General features: G+C 35.4%; 1 protein-coding gene across 12 annotated transcripts in view; it reads left to right on the top strand.

Moving 5' to 3' along the window:
* Window positions 1-20550, top strand: part of NEK1 (NIMA related kinase 1) — a 220342-nt gene that overhangs the window by 135404 nt on the left and 64388 nt on the right. For all 12 annotated transcript variants that reach the window (XM_070505065.1, XM_070505062.1, XM_070505061.1 and 9 more), the window contains 3 exons: window positions 4388-4519; window positions 6421-6486; window positions 6566-6794. In XM_070505065.1, the coding sequence (XP_070361166.1) occupies window positions 4388-4519; window positions 6421-6486; window positions 6566-6794 (427 nt within the window). The remainder of the gene's footprint in view (window positions 1-4387; window positions 4520-6420; window positions 6487-6565; window positions 6795-20550) is intronic.

Raw genomic sequence — 20550 nt, 5'->3', positions numbered from 1 at the left:
AATCTTTATAACCGTAAATGAAAATTGTATCATAGGTTGAGAAGGGAAGTTGGTGCTGTTCTTACTTTAGTGAAATTGTTTAAATTTGTATTCTCTCTCACGTTTAATTAGTCATACAATTAAATTACTCTTGACTGTTTTTTTTCAAATCTTAGTTTTTAGGGGCTGGCCCAGTGGTGTAGTGATTAAGTTGATGCGCTCTGCTTCAGCAGCCTGGGATTCACCAGTTCAGATCCTGGGCATGGACCTAGCACCACTCATTAAGCCACACTGTGGTGGCATCCCACATAGAAGGACTAGGAGGACGTACCACTAGGATATACAACTATGTACTGGGGCTTTGGGGAGAAAAAAAAAAAGGAAGATTAGCAACAGATATTAGCTCAGGGTGAATCTAAAAAAAAAAATCTTAGTTTTTAAAAAATTTATAATGTAAAATATTTGTCTTTCAGATTTCTGCTTCTTATTGACTTCTGTGTCATAAAACGTCATGCAGTGCTAAAACTTTAAATTCTGGTTATGCACAAATGGGAGGTTTCTGTGTTTGTTCTACATTCTAGAGATCAGAAACTTGGTTTGTGCGAGTTTCTTCATTTTATCAGGGACTAAAACCAGACTTTTTAGTGTTTAAGCCAAATCACCTTACTTTATAGAAACTAAATAAGTGTTTGCTGAACTATAATAATTAATACCACTTATTAGGCACACAGCTGTGTACTTTATGTAAATTATCACATTTAATCCCTATAACAAGAAGATAATGAGTATAGCATTCCGATTTTAGAGAGAAAAAGTTTGAAGTTCAGAGAGGATAAGAAACAGTGAAAAAATCACAGGACTAGGGAGTGAGAGTTTTTGGATTTGAGTGCAGAACAGTCCTGCTTCAACTGTGTTTTCTTTCAACAATGTATGGCTATTCAAACTGGCTACTCCATGAAGGCCACTCTCACCATCTCCCCTCCTGGCTTTATACAGTTAGTTCTTTCTCTGGCTTTTACTCTGATTTTTTTTTTCTCCAGATCATGTAGCACACATCTATCTACTTTTATTTCTCTATAACATACTGATTGATTTATGTCTCCCCCTTTCTCTTCTGGTTTATAAATCCATAATGTCATCCATTTTTTTTTTTTTTGGTTTGAAAATTATTTATTGCAATTACTTCTCGTTTACAATATGTTGGGATTTTTTCCAGCTTTATTGAGAGATAATTGTTGAATAACATTGTGTAGGTATAAGATGTACAACGTGATGATTTGATATATGTATATGTTGTGAAATGATTACCAAAATAAGGTTAGTTAAAACATCTATCACCTCACATAGTTACCATATATCATTCATTTGAGATATCTATTATCTAGCACTGTGCTTAACACATCTTTGAATATGTTGATTAATTAATTTTTAATCAGATATTGTTTATTCATTTTCTCACAAATCACATCAGACTTATTTATTGAAATAGCAGAAATCATTTCTTTAGGTGAATTAGTGTAATACAATTGATAAATATCCTATGTGAGAGAGAAGTAATTACTAATTTAAATAAAATGGCAGAATTTGTATATCCAAATTCATTTGTTAGCTTCAAAATAATCATGTAGAGAAATAACATACTTGTTTTAAAAGTGCTGCTATTTTTCAGAACCAATTGGAGCTTATTTTTATTTCCTCAGAATTAGTAGTAAAAATTTGAATGTACTCTACGGTAATAAGACAATCATAAAGTTTCAAAATATTTCTATATAATCTTTCAAGGAGATACTAGTTGGTTGTATGAGCTCTAGATTTTTAAAAATTTTTTTTATTTATTATGACATCTTAAACATCAGTATACTTTCTCAACAGTGCTGAACTGTGGGGTTAAAGCAATGTTTCCATCTTTTTTTTTTCCTCATTAAAGACTTTATCTTTTTAGCGCAGTTTTAGGTTCACAGCAAAATTGAAAGGAAGGTACAGAGATTTCCCATATATTCCCTGTCTGCACACGTGTGTAGCCTCCTCCATTATCAGCTTCCTCCAGCAGAGTAGTGCATTTGTTACAACTGATGAACCTACGTTGACACATCATCACCCAAAGTCCATAGTTTACATTACAGTTCACTTTTGGTGGTGTACATTCTATGGGTTTGAACAAATGTACAATGACATATGTCCATCATTGTAACATCATACAGAATATTTTCATTGCCCTAGAAGTCCTCTGTGCTCTGCCTGTTCATCCCTCTTACCACCTCTAATCTCACTTCAACCCCTAACACTGCAGATCATTTTATTGTCTCCATAGTTTTGCCTTTTCCAGAATATCATAGGGTTGGAATCATACAGTATGTAGCTTTTTCAGATTGACTTCTTTCACTTAGTAATATGCATTTAAGGTTTCTTAATATTATAAAGTTTCTAATATTAAGGTTTCTAAACATTATTTGCTGAATAATATTCCATGTACGTATCAGTTTTTATATCCATTTACCTACTGAAGGACGTCTTGGTTGCTTCCAAGTTTTGGTGATTATGAATAAGACTGTTATAAACATTTGTGTGCATTATTTTGTGTGGACATAAGTTTTCAGCTCCTTTGGGTAAATACCAAGGAGCATGATTGCTGTGTCAGATGGTAAGAGTATTTTTAGTTTGGTAAGAAATTGCCAAACTGTCAGCTGTATCATTCTACATTCTCACCAGAAATGAATGAAAGTTTCTGTTGCTCCACATCCTCAGCAGCATTTGATGTTGTCAGTTTTTTGTATTTTCATCATCAGGATAAATGTGTAGAGGTATCACATTCTTTTAATTTGCAGTTCTCTAATTGGCATATGATGTGGAGCATCTTTTTGAATGCTTATTTGCCATCTGTGTATCTTCTTTGGTGAAGTGTCTGTTCAGATCTTTTGCCCATTTTTTAATTGGATTGTTTGTTTTTTTATTGTTGAGTTTTAACAGTTCTTTGTGTATTTTGGTTAACAGTCCCTTATGTGTTTTACAAATAATTTCTCCCAGTCTGTGGCTTGTATTCTCATTCTCTCAACAGTGTCTTTCACAGAGAAAAAGTTTTTAATTTTAATGAAGTCTAGTTTATTAATTTTCTCTTTCATGGATCATGGCTTTGGTGTTCTATCTAAAGAGTCCTTGCCAAACCCAAGGTCATCTAGAGTTTCTCCTGTGTTATCTTCTAGGAGTTTTATACTTTTGCATTTTACATTTAGATCCATAATCAATTTCAAGTTAATTTTTATGAAGCATGTAAGGTCTGTGTCTAGATAGATTTTTTTGCCTGTGGATTTCCAAGTGTTCCAGCATCATTTGTTGTAAAGACTATCTCCATTGAATTGCCTTTGCTCCTTTGTTAAAGATCAGTTGACTATATTTGTGAGGGTCTATTTCTGAGCTCTATTCTGTTGCATTGATCTGTTTGTCTATTCTTTTGCCAATACCGTACTCTCTTGATTACTGTAGCTTTGTAGTAAGTCTTGAAGTTAAGTAGTGTCATTCCTCCAACTTTGTTCTTCTCCTTCAGTGCTATATTGGCTACCTCCATCTTCTTTTGAATAATATAGATACTAGTGTAAAATTCACATACAGGAGACTAAATATTAGAATTGTATTACAACCTTATGCTTAGAAGATGCTCAATAAAAACTGCATTTCAAGTATATACTCACCAGAAATTCTTGTTTACTGGTTTGAAGAAGAGATAGAAGTAGGGAGCGGATTTGCTGCCATGTTACTATGAGCATACCTGCGAATACCATTTCCTTATATACATTAGGGATTCAGAATCTTATTTCACATTGTTTAGAGTCTAAATGGCAAGATAGAAATGAACACATATGAATATAACAAACGATATTTTTAGTGAAGTAAATCTTATTACCCTTACATGTCACTTCTTACATTCTCATTTATGTTGACATTTTTATAATGAGGGCCCTTATGTTGGGTGATTAATGTTCAAACTTTAAGAAGATTGTACCAAACTTGCAGAAATTGCAGAAGCCTTTCTTTTTGAAGTGTAAGATGAATAAGTAAAATGTCTTTTCTTCCCACAAATGTTGTAATGGATTAAAATTAAAATGAGAAGACTAATATTTAATCTTTTAGAAGACATTTTGTTTTTTAAGATAATTTTATGAAACGTGGTTAATGTAATAGAAAGGAGTTATTTGGTACTACATGATACATGATTATTGTACATCTCAGGCCAGAGAAGTTTCTCTTTATTCACTGATGTTTCTGCACCTAGCATGTTGCTTTGCACGCTAAAAATTGAGGAATGAAAAAAAACTACTTGTGGATAGAATGGATAAACAGTGATCTTCTATATGCCATTTTATTTCTTCATGAAAATCTGAATTTCCCAATGTATTTAAATTCTTTGTTATAGTTGGTGGCTAAAGGAGTAAAGAGTTCTGATATGTCTCCACCTTCGGGACAGCATGAAGCAGGTGGCTCTCCGTCAAAGCAACAGATGAGATCTGTTATTTCTGTGACTTCAGCCTTGAAAGAAGTGGGTATGGTAAGTTTCCTAAAATTAAGAATTCCTCATAGTCAAAAGATTATTAAAAGGATTAAATTTAATGACATTATGTTAATTCCTAATGTCCTATTAGATTTTTCTGGGAAAAAAATTATTTCTTAGGATTTTTGTGTATGGTTTACTCTGAATATGGGAGCCTTGCTGCCGTAAGTTTTATATGTAGGACCACGCTGTAGATAAAAATATATTGAAATGATTCTCTCTTTTTTACTTTAAAAGAATAGTGAACAAATATATATGAAAATGTACCAAAAATAATGCAGCAAACATTTTTATACCCTAGCTTTCACAATGAAACAAAAGCTTTCACTTTTTGAAAAATAATGCCTTTGGTACTTAAAGTAATTGACTCTAGGAATAAAGTCCAAGACATGTTTACATTTATTTTAAATTTTTTGGCTTAGGAAATGTTAGAGGACTCAGCATAATTACACTTAATTCGTCTATTATTTCTTTTACCTTCTACTTCTGAATCTCTATTGTGTCATATAGATAGTGAAACAAAGAAATGCGGGCAAGTGAAAAATTAAAACTTGGAAGTATGTGCTGAGTATTCATCTAAAATGTGAAAACTCTGTTCTGGGGTTAAGGGAAATGGGTTTATGACGTGGGATTCAGCCTCGAATTCATCAGACAGAGGGGAAAATGTCTTACTGAATCATAATATAACACATTAACCTGATTTTCTCCTTTCCTGGTAATTAATGTCTGTGCCTCTTAATTTTTGAGTTTCATTAGGTTTTTGCAGACAACCCTGTTGTTATTGCTACACCAGTTTTTTACTGCCTTTGTGTTTATCTTGAAAATAAGACTGAGTAGGAAAATACAAGTTTCTTCATCACTCTCAAGAACTGCATATAAGAAACTGTTGTTCTTCAACTAGGCTTAGTCTCTTTTTCCTTCTGGTAACGACTTTGCATGTGCTACGTTGTTCACTACTTTAGATACATACCACTGTGTGGTTCCCTTCCTGGTACCCAGTTTCACATCTCAAGTAGCTGTTCATCTCTCTGATTGTAGCGACTGCTAATTCCTGACTACTGGGTAAAATGCTCTTTGTCTCATTTACATGTATTACTTTAAAACTGACCACTATACTCTTGTATTTTTTTCAAATATTACAAAATTGAGGTAATCCATGTAACTAAATGGTTCTTCTTAGTGTGTTTTCTTGGTAAATATTGCTTACGTAAAACTTTGAAAATTTACTGTGAGTCTTCCAGATACCTTTGCTTTTGTGGCTTTCATAACTACTAATTTCTTCTTTTCATATATTTAAAAATTCTAGGTGCTTTAGATTGCTATGATTATACTAATGAAAAGAAAAAGTTTATATTATCAATAGTACAAAGGACTCAGAACTTATTATAGTTACTCTCTTTGCTTAGGGAGAAAAACCAATTCTCAATTATGTTTAGTAGCATGGCTTAATAAGAATATATATACATGAAACATAAAGACGACTTCAAAATGACACTGCCTATCTTGAATTACTTTATCCATCAAAACTTTTCCTAGTTCTAATTAAGAGAATATATGAATTAATTTTCTTTTTAATTCTACCATTGACTTAAAATTACCAAAGTTGGGTGCCAAAAAAGAAGATATAGTTAAATATATGATCAAAAATCCAAACATATGGCAAATAATTGAGAATTGGCTCATCTAGTATATATTAAGTCTGTTACTTGACTATCTTTAACTATTTCTCACTGCTGATAATGAACGAAACTATGTTAACATTTTACAGGAATAAAAATATTCACAAGGAGCAATTTAATGAAAAACAAAGTAACAAAATTATCAAATTTTTAAGGTAGACTTTTAAATAAATTTAAAAATGACATTATTTCTTACTCTATAACTATCTGTGTTTAAAGGACGGAAGTGTAACTGATACCCAGGAAACCTCAGAAGAAATGCAAAAGACTAACAATGCTATTTCAGTAGGTACAATTTTCAAATTTTCTCTGTCAGTCGTTTTACTTATATACATATTAAAACACAACAATTTAACTCTTTCAGAGTAAGCGAGAAATATTACGTAGATTAAATCAACACCTGAAAGCTCAAGAAGATGAAACAGGAAAGCAGTGTCGTCCTGATACATGCGAGATAATTGTTCATGAAGAGGCCAAAGAGCATGAGAAAGAAAAATCAGTTTCATCTGATCGCAAGAAATGGGAGGCAGGAGGTCAACTTGTGATTCCTCTGGATGAGTTAACATTGGATACATCCTTCTCTGCAACTGAAAGTAGGTGTAGAAGTGTATAATCCTATTTTGGTCTAGCACCCATGCAAACTCATAGACGGGGCTCTGAAGGAAAGAATACTTAGAGGGATTGAGAGAAGCTGGGAGAATTTCTATAGGTGAAAAATGGAGAAAACTATTCAACCTTAAGATTAGGAAAAATTTTTACTACAAAAGTGTAAAGTGTGAGAAAGGAAATGAATGATACATATTGAAATTGTATTATTTTAACTCTTTCTACCATGTTAAATTAATCTATTACCAGGAATAATTCTTGATGAGAAGCAGGGTAATGAATTTTCATAAAATTTCAGAAAGATCCCTTAGGCATTTAGAAAGGGTATTGAGATGATCTCACTCAATGATTCATTTACTCAACAATAATTACTGAGCACCTGTTATTTTCTTGCGTTGTCCTAGGCACTGGAGATAAAACAACGAACAAAAACATATGTGCTTTTATGGAACTTACATTCTAAAAAGGACAAGTCTGACTATCAACTAAGTATAGTTTTAAGTAATTTTTTTGATGGACTATTTTTATTAAAGTTCTTTGCATTAAAAAAACCCAAAAACTCCATAGCATTTATTTTGTTTACTTATTCAACAGTTCCTTATTGAGTCCAATTCTACACCACTCCTAAGCAGTGAGGATATAATAATGGTTAAGACATAGTCAGTTCCTTTAAGGAGCTTAGGGTCTAGTGCAAAGGGAGGCATGTAAAGAGGCAATTATAGTTGATAAGTAATAAGCTAGGAATAATCATAAACTACTGTAAGAATATGTTTCAGAGCATAAATCAGTCTTAGGAGGGCCAAGGAAATGATTTCTGGAAAAAACGATGTGCTGAAGGATAAGTAGTTAGCTAAACCAAAAGCCACACAGAGTATTTTAGGCAGAGAATAGCCAAGACCCAGAAGTGAGAGAGCATGTGAACTTCAGGAAACTGGATACAATTCAGCATGGATGGCTAAAGTTCAGAATTCAAGACAAAGAATGGCAAGCAAGAAGCCTTGAAAGAGCGAGCAGGGCCAGATCATGAAGAGTCTTGTACGTTGGCTCTGTCAAACCGTATGAACTTATTCTGAGTACGGAGGGGAGTCTTTAACAGGGATTAGCAGATGTTTCTGTAAATGGCCAGATAGTAAATATTTTAGGCTTTGAGGCCATATAGACTCTGTTGCAGCTTCTCCACTCTATCATTGCAAAACAGCAGTAGACAATATGCAAATGTTAGCATGGTTTTGTTTCCATTAAAATTTTATTTAAGGACACTGAAATTTGAATTTCATGTAATTTTCTTTATATCTTCTATTTCTTTCCTCAAATTTTCTTTTTCCATTGCGTTCTGTTTTTCTATTTCCACTGTCAAGAGTGTTCATGATTGCTTCCTGGAGCATTTTCATAATGACCGTTTTTAAAGTCTTTGTTAGATATTTCCGGCATCTGTGTTATGTTGGTGTTGGCTGTGAATAGCCATCTCCCATGAGATAGCCATCTTCTCCCACGAGAGTTGAGATTTCCCTGGTTCTTCTTATGCTGAGTAATTTTGAATTACGTCCTCAACATTTTGAGTATTTCCCTATGAGACTCTGGGTCTTGTTTAAATCCTATGGAGAATATTGATATTTTTATCAATATTTGGCAGGCAGTTGACCTACTTAGAGTCAGGTCACAAGTTCCTGTCCGCTCTCTGTGGCCTGTGGTTCCAATAGCCATTCTTTTTTCAAAGCCTGTCAGTGCTGTTTTGATCTATCTGTCAGTGACTAGTCTGGGACCTGGGCAGTCATCTGTGGTTAGTTCCATTGTCCTATTCTTTGATATGCTGAGTAGGATCAGATCCATGCATGCACATATTGCCGGTTGGGGAGGGTGGGTGGTGAGCCCAGGTAATAATAAACAGCTTTATGGAGTTGCTTTCTTGAGTTCTTTTTTCTTCACTATCTCCCTAGTTTTTTCTGGTTCCCTGGGTCTCCTCTCTTTGGTCATCTGGTCAGAAAGCTGAGGCTTTAGTTACCTTACTCCATATGGCGAGAAACATAGAAAAATATAGAAATATAAGAAAAAACAGCAATGAGAGTTGGCCCCATCCTCTCAGAACCACATTTCCACCAAACAGAAAAGGAGCTTCCTCTTCCCTAGTTTTATCTGCTGTGGGTTCTGTTTACCAGCTGCTGCTCCTGCCACCATGGGATTGGGGGAGGGGGGCTGGTAAAGGAGATGACAGAGTAAAGAAAGAAAAGTACTGAAAGATTTCCTTACTCTCTCCAAGCATTAGAATATCCCTTCTCCATTCCTTGAGCTAGAACTAGAAGGCTTCTCTTAGAGCTCTCTCTGTCTGTACCCTGGTGCCTACTTATGAGTTTCTGGCATACTGAAGCCTGACTGGGGAATACTGGAGGGGGGAGCATGGTAAATTTTCACCAGTTTGGTGGTACTTTGAGTTTTTCTCTTCTTCCCTAATCCGGCTGCTGCTGTTTGCTTCTCAGAGTTCTCAAGTAGCTGCTTCATGCATTTTGTCCTGGTTTTTATAGCTGTGTTCAGTGGGAGGCACAGGTTGATGTGTGCTTATTCCATCTTCCCAGGAATCAGAACTCTAATTATTCTTTAAAGAGATTTAAATACTAAGAAAAAAAGTCTTTTTGTATTTATCCATGTAGTTACCATTTCTGGTGTTCTTAATTTCTTTGTTTAGATTCATATATCCATGTGGTATCATTTTCCTTCTGACTGAAGGACTTCTTTTAATGTTTCTTGCAATGTAGGTGATAGATTCTTTCAACTTTTGTATACTGAAAAGTATTTTACCTTAATTTTTAAAAGATGTTGTCTCTGGGTATAGAGTTCTAGGTTGGCAGTTTTGTCTTTCAGTGCTTTAAAGATGTTGGTCCATTGTCTTCTCACTTGCTTTGTTTCTGACAAGAAATCTGATCCTTATCGTTACTCCTCTGTACATAACATGACATTTTTCTCTGAGTGTTTTTAAGATTTGTCCTTATCATGGGTTTTGAGCAATTTGATTGTGAAATGCCTTATTATAGTTTTTCTCATGTTTCTTTTACTTGGTCTTCATTGAGCATCTTGGATCTGGGGGTTTATAATTTTCATAAATTGTAAATTTCTTTGCCAGTATTTCTTCAAATATCTCTGTGTCTCCTCCCCCTTCTCTCCTTTGTGGACTGCAATTTCATGTATATTAAGCAGCTTGAAGTTATCTCATAGCTCAGTAATGCTCTTTTCATTTTTTAGATACTTTTTATTCCGTGTGTTTCATTCTGGATAGTTTCTGTTACTCTATCTTCAAATTCACTTATTTTTTTCTGTGTTGCCTAATCTACTATTAATCTCATCCAATGTATTTTTAATCTCAGATACTATAGTTTTCATCTCTAGAAGTTTGATTGGATTTTTTTTTTATAGCTGCCATGTCTCTACTTAACTTTTTGATCATATGGAATACAGTTGTAAAAACTTCATTAATACCCTTGCTTGCTAATTCTAACACCTGTCTCATTTTTGGGTCCATTTTGATTGATTGGTTTTTCTCCTCACTATAGGTCATATTCTTCTGCTTCTTTGCATGACTGGCAACTTTTGATTGGATGCCAGACATTGGGAATTTTACCTTGTTGAGTGCTAGGTATTTTTGTCTTTCTATAATTATTCTGGAGCTTAGTTCTGGAATGCATGTAAGTTAGTTGGGCTCAGTTTGATCCATTCATGTCTTGTTTTTGAGATTTGTTAGGTGAAATCAGAGCCATGTTTAGTCCAGTGCTAATTATTTCCCACTGCAGAAATAAAACCCTTCTCAGTACCCAGTGTACCATGAGTTATACCATTTTCCAGTCTGACTGGTGGGAGCAGATGATATTTTATGTCCTGTGTTTCCTGTCATCTTTTTGAGTAGTTCTTTTTTTACCTTGGGTAGTTTTCTCACATGTTTGCTTGGATCACTACTCTGCTGAATACTCAAGGGCTTCCCTCTGCAAATCTCTGGAATTGTTTTTCTACTTGGCTTGGTCTCCCAAGAATCCCAGCTCTATCTCCTGAAATTAGAGTCTTCTGGATTCTGCCTGGCTTTCCTTTCCTGAGCTGCAGCCTGGAAACTCTCTCAAGGCAGCTAGCTGGGGCAATCATAGGAATCATCTTGTTTGTTCCTTTTCTCTTGGGGATCTGTGTTCTTAATTGCCTCTTGTCCAGTGTCTTGAAACCATTCTTTTATTTATTTTGTCCAGTTGTTTTGGTTATTTAGGCAATAGCATAACTCTAGTTACCCTATTCCATCTTATTCAGAAGTAGAAGTCCTTGAGACCAGTTTTCAGAGGCTCTTGCAGTAATTTAGACAAAAATTATTGATGACCTTAACACTAACTTACTGGAAGATAATAAAGAGAAGATGACATATTTAAGAGATACTAAGGGGACAGATTTCTAAGGGCTTTGTGTGAAACTCTTCTAAGACTTTGTCAGAGGAAGAAGGATTTTGAAAAGAAAGTGAGGAATAGTCAGAGTTAGGAAAACTGAGAGTGTGGTATGGATTTAAAATGAAGAAGAGAGTACTTCAGGAAGAGAAATGACAAGTTGAAGGCTGAAAAATTTACAGTGGGTTTGTCCGGGAAGAGGCACTGTGACCTTAATGAAAGCACTGTCATTAGAGTGCTAGGGGCAGAAATAGAATCCAGGAATTAAGAAGCAGATGGAAGGTGAGCAAGTAAAAGGAGTTTAGAACCTTTTATGGAAGCTGAGCTATGAAGAGGAAGAGAGATGTAGACTTGGGAGGAATGTAGAGTTAGTGTAACCTTATGAAAAAGAGACTTGAAAGTGTTTTATGCTGATTAGAAGGGCAAAGTATATCACATCACTCTCTCACTTTAGAACCTAATTGATTTCCACTGCATTAGAATAAAAATCCAAAGTCCTTTTCCTTATCTACAAGGCTCTCCTGTGGTTTTCCCTGGCCCACTCCTTCTATCCATTTCTTTCTACCTACTCGCTTCGCACTTTTCAGTTCTCAAAACATGCCAAGCTCTTTCCTTTCCGTCGTGCTCTTCACTCCCTCCCAAGTCCTTTGCATAGCCGCTGCTTTCTTTTCTTTTCTGTCCCTGTTCTTGGACTTTCACCCCATTTCTGAAGTCCTCTTTATAGCAGAACTCTTGAAAGTGTAATCTGTTTACAGCTCCAGTTCCTCTCCTTCCAGTCTCCCTTAACTTACTTCAACCACTGCTTAACCGACGTCCCCACTTCTCCATCGCAACTGTTCTTTTCAGGGTTACCAAAGACCTTCACATTGGTAACTTGAAAGCTAGTTAGCTCTCTTTGTTTTACGTATCCACAACATTTGACATACTGGATTAGTATCCACACTTCCCACCCCGTCTTTCTGGAAACGTTTCTTCACTTTTCTGTACTCTATTAAAAGTAAACCTCTTCTATTATTTTTTAAATCATAGAATATTATTTATTATTTTTCAGGAGCTAATCACATGCTCTAAATGTTTTCTTCATTTATTCAAATATCTTTTGCCTGTGTTTTCTTTTATGATGCAAACTTTTAAAATAAGCTCATCTGACTTGTACTGCATGTTTTGTGTTCCATATCATATGGCACAGATTTTATATAGGAAAGGTAGTCATTAGATAAATGTGAAGACAAACACAGCTCGTGTTGTGAGACCTCTCAGATGGTGGGGCTGGAGATAATTTAGAGCGGCTCTCAGGCAGTAGACTATCACCAGTGTGACAGGATGGGATAGAGGCAAGGGGAGAGAGGTGCAAGTAAGTCTTATAGAGGATGAAAAAATCCCTGCCATACTTTCTTAAAAATGGGAAGAAAGGTCATATGCAGACCAAAAACACAAGAATTGGGTCATCTTCTTTTTCTCAGTTTTATTGAGATGTAATTGACATACATCACTGTGTAAGTTTAAAGTGTACAGCATAATGGCTTGACTTGCCATTGTCAGATGATTAGCACAATAATTAGCATCCATCATCTTATATAGATACAATAAAAGAGAGCAAAACGGGAAAAGACTTTTTCCTTGTCATGAGAACCTTTGGATTTATTCTCTTAACTTTCCTGTATATCATACACTAGTGTTAACTATGTCATCAAGCTGTACTTTACATCTCTAGTACTTATCTTGTGACTGGAAGTTTGTGTCTTTTTTTTTTTTTTTTTGAGGAAGATTAGCCCTGAGCTAACATCACTGCCAATCCTCCTCTTTCTGCTGAGGAAGATTGGCCCTGGGCCCTGAACTAACATCTATGCCCATCTTCCTCCACTTTTTTTCTTTTGAGGAAGATTACATGCCGAGCTAACATCCGTGCCCGTCTTCCTCCATTTTATATGTGGGATGCCTACCACAGCGTGGCTTGATAAGCGGTGCATAGGTCCACACCCAGGATCTGACCTGGCAAACCCTCGGCCGCTGAAGCAGAGCATGCAAACTTAACCACTGCAACAACCAGGCCAGCCCTGGAAGTTTGTATCTTTTGACCACCTGTCTCCAGTTCCCCCACCCCAACCCTTCGCCTCTGGTTACCACAAATCTGATCTCTTTTTATCTGAGTCTGGTTTTCTGTTTGTTTTTTAAGATTCCACATATAAGTGAGATCATACAGTATTTGTCTTTCTCTGTCTGACTTATTTCACTTAGCACAATGCCCTCAGGGTCCATCCATGTTGTTGCAAATGGCAAGGTTTCCTCATTTCTTATGGCTGAATAATATTCGTTGTATATATATACCACACCTTCTTTATTCATTCCTTTCTCCAGGGACATTTAGGTTGCTTGCATGTCTTAGCTATTGTAAATAATGCTGCTATGAACATGGGGATGCAGATATCTTTTCAAGTTAGTGTTTTCATCTCCTTTTTATATATTCCTAGAGGTGGAATTGCTGGATCATATAGTAGTACTATGTTTTATTTCTTGAGGAAACTCCTTACTGTGGAGTCCCACCAGCAGTGCATGAGAGTCCCCCTTTTCTCCACCTCCTTGCCAGCATTTGTTATCTCTTGTCTTTTTTTTTGAGGAAGATTAGCCCTGAGCTAACATCCACCACCAATCCTCTTTTTGCTGAGGAAGATTGGCCCTGAACTAACATGTGTGCCCATCTTCCTCTATTTTATATGTGGGACGCCTGCCACAGCATGGCTTGACAAGTGGTGCTTAGGTCCCTGCCTAGGATCTGAACCGGTGAACCCTGAGACATCAAAAGTGGAGCGTGCAAATTTAACTGCTGCGCCACTGGGCCAGCCCCTGTTTTCTCTTGTCTTTTTGATGATGACTATCTTAACAGACATAAGGTGATATCTCATTGTGGTTTTGATTTACATTTCTCTAATGACTAGTGATGTTGAGCATTTTTTCATGTACCTGTTGGCCTTTCATCTGTCTTTGGAAAAATATCTATTCAGGTCTTTTGCCTGTTTTTTTAATTGTGTTATTTGCTTTTTTGCTATTGAGTTGAATGAGTTCTTTGTATATTTTGGATATTAACTCCTTGTCAGATATATGGTTTGCATATATTTTTTCCCATTCTGTGTATCTTTTCACTTTGTTGATTGTTGGGAATTGGATAATCTTGAATGATCGTATAGGCCTATCTCAGACAAATATATGAGGACCTGTCAGGTACCTTATTACCTTATTAAAAGCACTTTCCTGTGAAAAGTTAATATGAGACTGAGAATACTGTTAGACAAATAGTTTGTCTCATGACTTCAAAAATCATGTTTAATTTATTAATTAGGCAATGTATTCATGTGATAAAAACATCACATATTATCAATAGTGTGTTGTTGAAGTTTCTCTCCTGCCTCAACACTTTTTATTTCATTTCCTGTTCTCTTACCAAGTAACCACTGATACTAGTTCACTGTTTATACTTCCAGAGCTTGTTCACACGTATGTGTGTGTGTATGTGTACATGAAAAAGGACATATTTTTTGCTCCTTGCATTTTACATTATTATATATTATCTATATTTTTATTTTTTTATGTTACTTATACATATATCTTGTAGATCTTTTTATACCAGTACATAAAAAAATCCCGTTGTTCTTTTTTATAGCGGTGTAATGTTCCATCATATGATTATACATGATTTACTTTTCCCAACATTTTGTTATGAAGAATTTCAAACGTGGCAAAATTGAAATAATTTCAAAATGAACACCACATACCCTCCATTTAGATTCTGCCATTAAGATTTTGCTATGCTTGCTTGATCACATATCTGTCCATCCTTCTATCCATCAATTAGTCTATCATATTTTTTGATGCAGTTCAGAGTTCATTGCAGACATCGGTGCACTTTGCCCTAAGTACTTTGCAGCATATATATCATTAAAAAGAGTTCAGTATTTATTTACATACAATGAAATGCAAAAATCTTAACTGTGCATTGCTGAGTTTTAACAAATGCCTAGACCTACCTAATCCAAACCCCTATCAAGATACAGAACATTACCATCACCCCCAAAAGTTCCGTCTCTCTTCACAGTCAGTCTCTGCTCCTGGCCTCCCAGAGGCAACTTTTTCTGAATTTTTTGTATCTTAGATTAACTCACTCTGTTTTAGAATATTATTTAAACAGACTCTAACAGTTTGTACCCTTTTGTGTCCAGCTTCTTTTTTTTTTAATTTTCATTTTTTTCGGATGTACGTCATATTTCAAATTCTGTATACATTACATCATGTTCACCACCCGAACACTAATTATAGTGCATCCCCTCACATGTGACCCTAATCACCCCTTTTGCCCTCCCCCCTCCCCCCTTCCCCGATGGTAACCACCAGTCCAATCTCCATTGCTATGTGTTTTGGTTTTTTTTTGTCGTTTTTATCTTCTACTTATGAGTGAGATCATATGGTATTTGACTTTCTCCCTCTGACTTATTTCACTCAGCATAATACCCTCAAGGTCCATCCATGTTGTCACAAATGGCCAGATTTCGTCATTTCTTATGGCTGAGTAGTATTCCATTGTGTATAAATACCAGATCTTCTTCATCCATTCGTCCCTTGATGGGCACCTAGGTTGCTTCCAAGTCTTGGCTATTGTGTATAATGCTGCAATGAACATAGGGATGCAAGTATCTTTATGCCTTTGTGTTTTCAAGTTCTTTGGATAAATACCCAGCGGTGGAATAGCTGGATCATATGGTAGATCTATCCTTAATTTTCTGAGGATACTCCAAACTGCTTTCCATAGTGGCTGCACCAGTTTGCACTGCCACCAGCAGTTCCCTTCTCTCCAACATTTGTTGTTTCCTGTCTTGTTAATTATAGCCATTCTGACCGGAGTGAAGTGATACCTCATTGTAGTTTTGATTTGCATTTCCCTGATAGCTAATGATGTTGAGCATCTTTTCATATGCCTGTTGGCCATCTGTATATCTTCTTTGGAGAAATCTCTGTTCAGATCTTTTGCCCATTTTCTAATTGGATTGTTGGTTTTTTTGTTGTTGAGCTGTATGAGTTCTTTGTATATTTTGGATATTAACCCCTTATCTGATATGTGGTTTGCAAATATCTTCTCCCAATTGTTAGGTTGTCTTTTTGTTTTGTTGATGGTTTCCTTTGTTGTGGAGAAACTTTTTAGTTTGATGTAGTCCCATTTGTTCATTTTTTCTTTTGTTTCCCTTGCCCGGTCAGACATGGGACTTGAAAATATGCTGCTCAGACCAATGTCATAGAGCGTACTGCCTATGTTTGCTTCTAGAAGTTTCTTGGTTTCAGGTCTTACATTCAAGTCTTTAATCCATTTTGAGTTGATTTTTGTGCATGGTGTAAGGGAATGGTTTACTTTCATTCTTTTGCATGTGGCTGTCCAGTTTTCCCAACACCATTTATTGAAGAGACTCTCCTTTCTCCATCGTATGCTCTTGGCTCCCTTGTCAAATATTAGCTGTCCATAAACTTGTGGGTTTACTTCTGGGTTCTCAATTTTGTTCCATTGATCTGTGTGTCTGTTTCTGTGCCAGTACCATGCTATTTTGGTTACTATGGCTTTGTAGTATAATTTGAAATCAGGGAGTGTGATACCTCTATCTTTAATCTTTTTTCTCAGGAATCCTTTGGCTATTCTGGGTCTTTTGTTGTTCCATATAAATTTTAGAATTCTTTGTTCTATTTCTGTAAAAAATGTTGTGGGACTTTGATAGGGATTGCGTTGAATCTATAGATTGCTTTAGGAAGTATGGACATTTTAACAATGTTAATTCTTCCAGTCCAAGAGCACGGAATATCTTTCCATTCTTTGTGTCTTCTTCGATTTCTTTCAACAATGTCTTATAGTTTTCAGTGTACAGATCTTTCACCTCTTTCGTTAAGTTTATTCCTAGGTATTTTATTCTTTTTGTTGTAATTGCAAATGGGATTGTATTCTTAATTTCTCTTTCTGCTACTTCATTGTTAATGTATACAAACGCAACCGAAAAGAAAGGAACTGAGAACAACTACTAAAACACCCCCAAAAAAAGAAAAAGTGACAAAATGGCAATAAATACATATTTATCAATAGCTACGTTAAATGTCAGTGGACTAAATGCTCCAATCAAATGCCATAGGGTGGCCAACTGGATAAAAAAACAAGATCCATGTATATGCTGCATACAAGAGACACACTTCAGACCTACAGACACTCACAAACTGAAAGTGAAAGTATGGAAAAAGATATTCCATGCAAATGGCAAAGAAAAGAAAGCGGGGGTAGCAATACTTATATCAGACAAAATAGACTTTAAATCAAAAACTGTAATAAGAGACAAAGACGGGCACTACATAATGATAAAGGGAAGAATCCAAGAAAATAATAACACTTGTAAATATCTATGCACCCAACATAGGAGCACCTAAATATATAAAGCAATTATTAACAGACATAAGAGGAGAAATAGACAGTAACACAATAGTAGTAGGGGACTTTAACACTCCACTTACACCAATGGATAGATCATCCAAACAGAAGATCAATAAGGAAACACTCGCCTTAAAGGACACATTAGACCAGATGGACTTAGTAGATATATACAGAACATTCCATCCAAAAACCACAGAATACACATTCTTTTCAAATGCCCATGGAACATTCTCCAGGATTGATCACATATTAGGCCACAAAACAAGTCTCAATAAATTTAAGAAGATCGAAATAATACCATGCATCTTTTCTGACCACAAAGGTATGAAACTGGAAATCAACTACAGAAAGAAAACCAGAAAAGCCACAAAAATGTGGAGATTGAACAAAATGCTACTGAACAATGATTGGGTCAATGAAGAAATCAAAGAAGAAATAAAAAATTCCTGGAGACAAATGAAAATGAAAACACAACATGCCAAAATCTGTGGGATACAGCAAAAGCGGTTCTACAAGGGAAGTTTATAGCAAATTCAGGCCAACCTCAACAAAGAAGAAAAATCCCAAATAGACAATCTAAATGTGTCCAGCTTTTTTAGCTCAGCATAATGCTTTCTGAGATTCATCTGTGTTGTAATTGATTATCAATAGATTGTTTCTTTTTAAAATATTTACTTTATATTGATATGGTCACTTCTCTTTTTTGCTCAATGTTAGCCTGGTATATCTTTATCCTCTTTTTTTCTATTAATCTATTTATGTCTCTATATTTAAAGTAGATTTCTTAGAGGCAGCATATTGTTGTTTGCTTTTTTAATCCACTCTTACAACTTTTAACTTAGTATGTTTAGACCATTTACATTTGATTGTTGATATTGTTGGATTTAAATATACCATTTTGCTATTTGTTTTTCTGTTTGTCTCTTCTATTCTTTGTTCTCTTTGCTCTCCTATTTCTATTTTGCTTTCTTTTGGATTATTTTTTATGATTCCGTTTTATCTCTGTTACTGGCTCATTAACTATAGCTCATTGTTGTGTTATTTTAGCATTTGCCTTAGAGTTTATAGCATACATCTTTAACTTACCACAGTCTATCTTCAAGTGACTTATTACATTTCACATCTAGTGTAAGAACCTTACAATAATGTACTTATATTTGTTCCCTCCCAGTCTTTGTGCTGTTCTTTTTTAAAAAATTTATGCTATAAACCCCACAATACATCATGGTCATTTATCCTTTAAAGAGTTTTGAATAATAAGAGGAAAAAATCTTTTGTATCTACCCATGTATTTATTACTTCCAGTGGTCTTTATTCTTTAGTGTAAATCAGATTTCCATTTGGTATCATTTGTCTTCTGCCTGAAGGACTTCCTTTAACATTTCTTGTAATGCATTCCTGCTCATGATGAATTCTTTCAGCTCTTGTGTGTCTGTGAAAGTGTTTATTTTGCCTTCCTTTTTTAAAGATATTTTTTCTGGTATGGAATTCTGAGTTGACTTTTTTTCTTTTGGTACTTTAATTATGTTGCTCCAGTGTCTTCCAGTTTGCATTTCTTTTGATGAGAGTCTTCTGTCATTCTTATTCTTTATTCCTCTGTGTATAATATGCCTTATTTCTTCTGGATGCTTTTTAGATTTTTCACCTAAGCCTTGGTTTTAGTAAATTTGACCATAACATGCTTTTGTGTCATTTTCTTCCTGTTTCTTTTGCTTGAGTTTTGTTGAACTTCTCAGATTTGTGAGTATAGTGTTTTCATCAAATTTGGATTCTTTGCCATAATTTTTTCCACCTTTTTTCTCTCTCCCTTTCTAGAAGTTCAGTATGGATATTGTTAATGTTTTCCTTGTCTCTAATAATCACCATCAATCTTCTCTCTAGCTTGTTGAAAATATGGAATTCAGTTATAATGACAGTTATAAATGTCCTTGTCTACTAATTACATCATGTCTATCATTTTGGGGTGGATTTGATTGGTTGATTTTTTTTTTTACTCTTTATCTTAGGTTGAATACTGCTTCTGTGCATGCTTGGTCATTTTTGTTTGGAAGCCAAACAGTGAATTTTACCTTGATGGGTGCTATATATTTTTGTGTTCTTATAAATATTCTTGACCTTTGTTCTGAGACACAGTTCAGTTACTTGTAAATAGCTTGACCCTTTTAGGTCTTGCTTTTAAGCTTTGTTAGGTAGAACCAGAGCAATGTTTAGTCTGTGGCTGATGTTTCCCCCTTTACTGTGTCAGAAACCTTTCTGAGTAATCTACTTGATGCCTTGTGAATTATAAGACTTTCTTTTCTGGCTGGTGGGAGTAGGGACTGTTTCTGATCCTTTGTGAACTCCAAGTATTATTCCCTCTACTCCTTTTGGGTAGTCTTTTCTCTAGACTACAGTTATTTCCTCACACATGTGCTGATCGGTATTCAGCTCGACTTGAACCGGGCTCTTCACAGTTCTCCTGAGTTCTCTCTCTGTGTAGCTTTCTACTCTTCAGGACTCTGTTCTGCCAACGTTAACCACTTTTGCCTCCCTGGACTTCCAGTTCTGTGACCTCTGCTCAGAGAGACCACCAACTCCACATGGTTTTCCTTCCCCACATCAAAGGGGATAAAGTCTAAATGTCTTCATATGGACATTCGGTTTTTCCAGTTTTGTTTGTTAAAGAGCCTCCCCCCACATTAGATTGCTTTGGCATCTTTGTCAGACACCAAGTGGCTGTAAGTTATTTCTGGGTTCTCTACTCTCTTTTAGCCATCTTTTTGAAAATCAGTTCCCTATTGGTAATCATTTTGGCTGTACAAAACTGAATATTACCCGTTGATTTGCAGGTGCTTACTTTTATGAAACTGGTACACAGAAATTTGTACCAACCTGTATTTGGTTACC

This window comes from Equus asinus, chromosome 3 (genome assembly GCF_041296235.1).
Source record: "Equus asinus isolate D_3611 breed Donkey chromosome 3, EquAss-T2T_v2, whole genome shotgun sequence".
Taxonomy (NCBI): domain Eukaryota; kingdom Metazoa; phylum Chordata; class Mammalia; order Perissodactyla; family Equidae; genus Equus; species Equus asinus.
The sequence above is the reverse complement of the archived record's forward strand: the minus strand, read 5'-3'. Positions and strand labels throughout refer to the sequence as shown.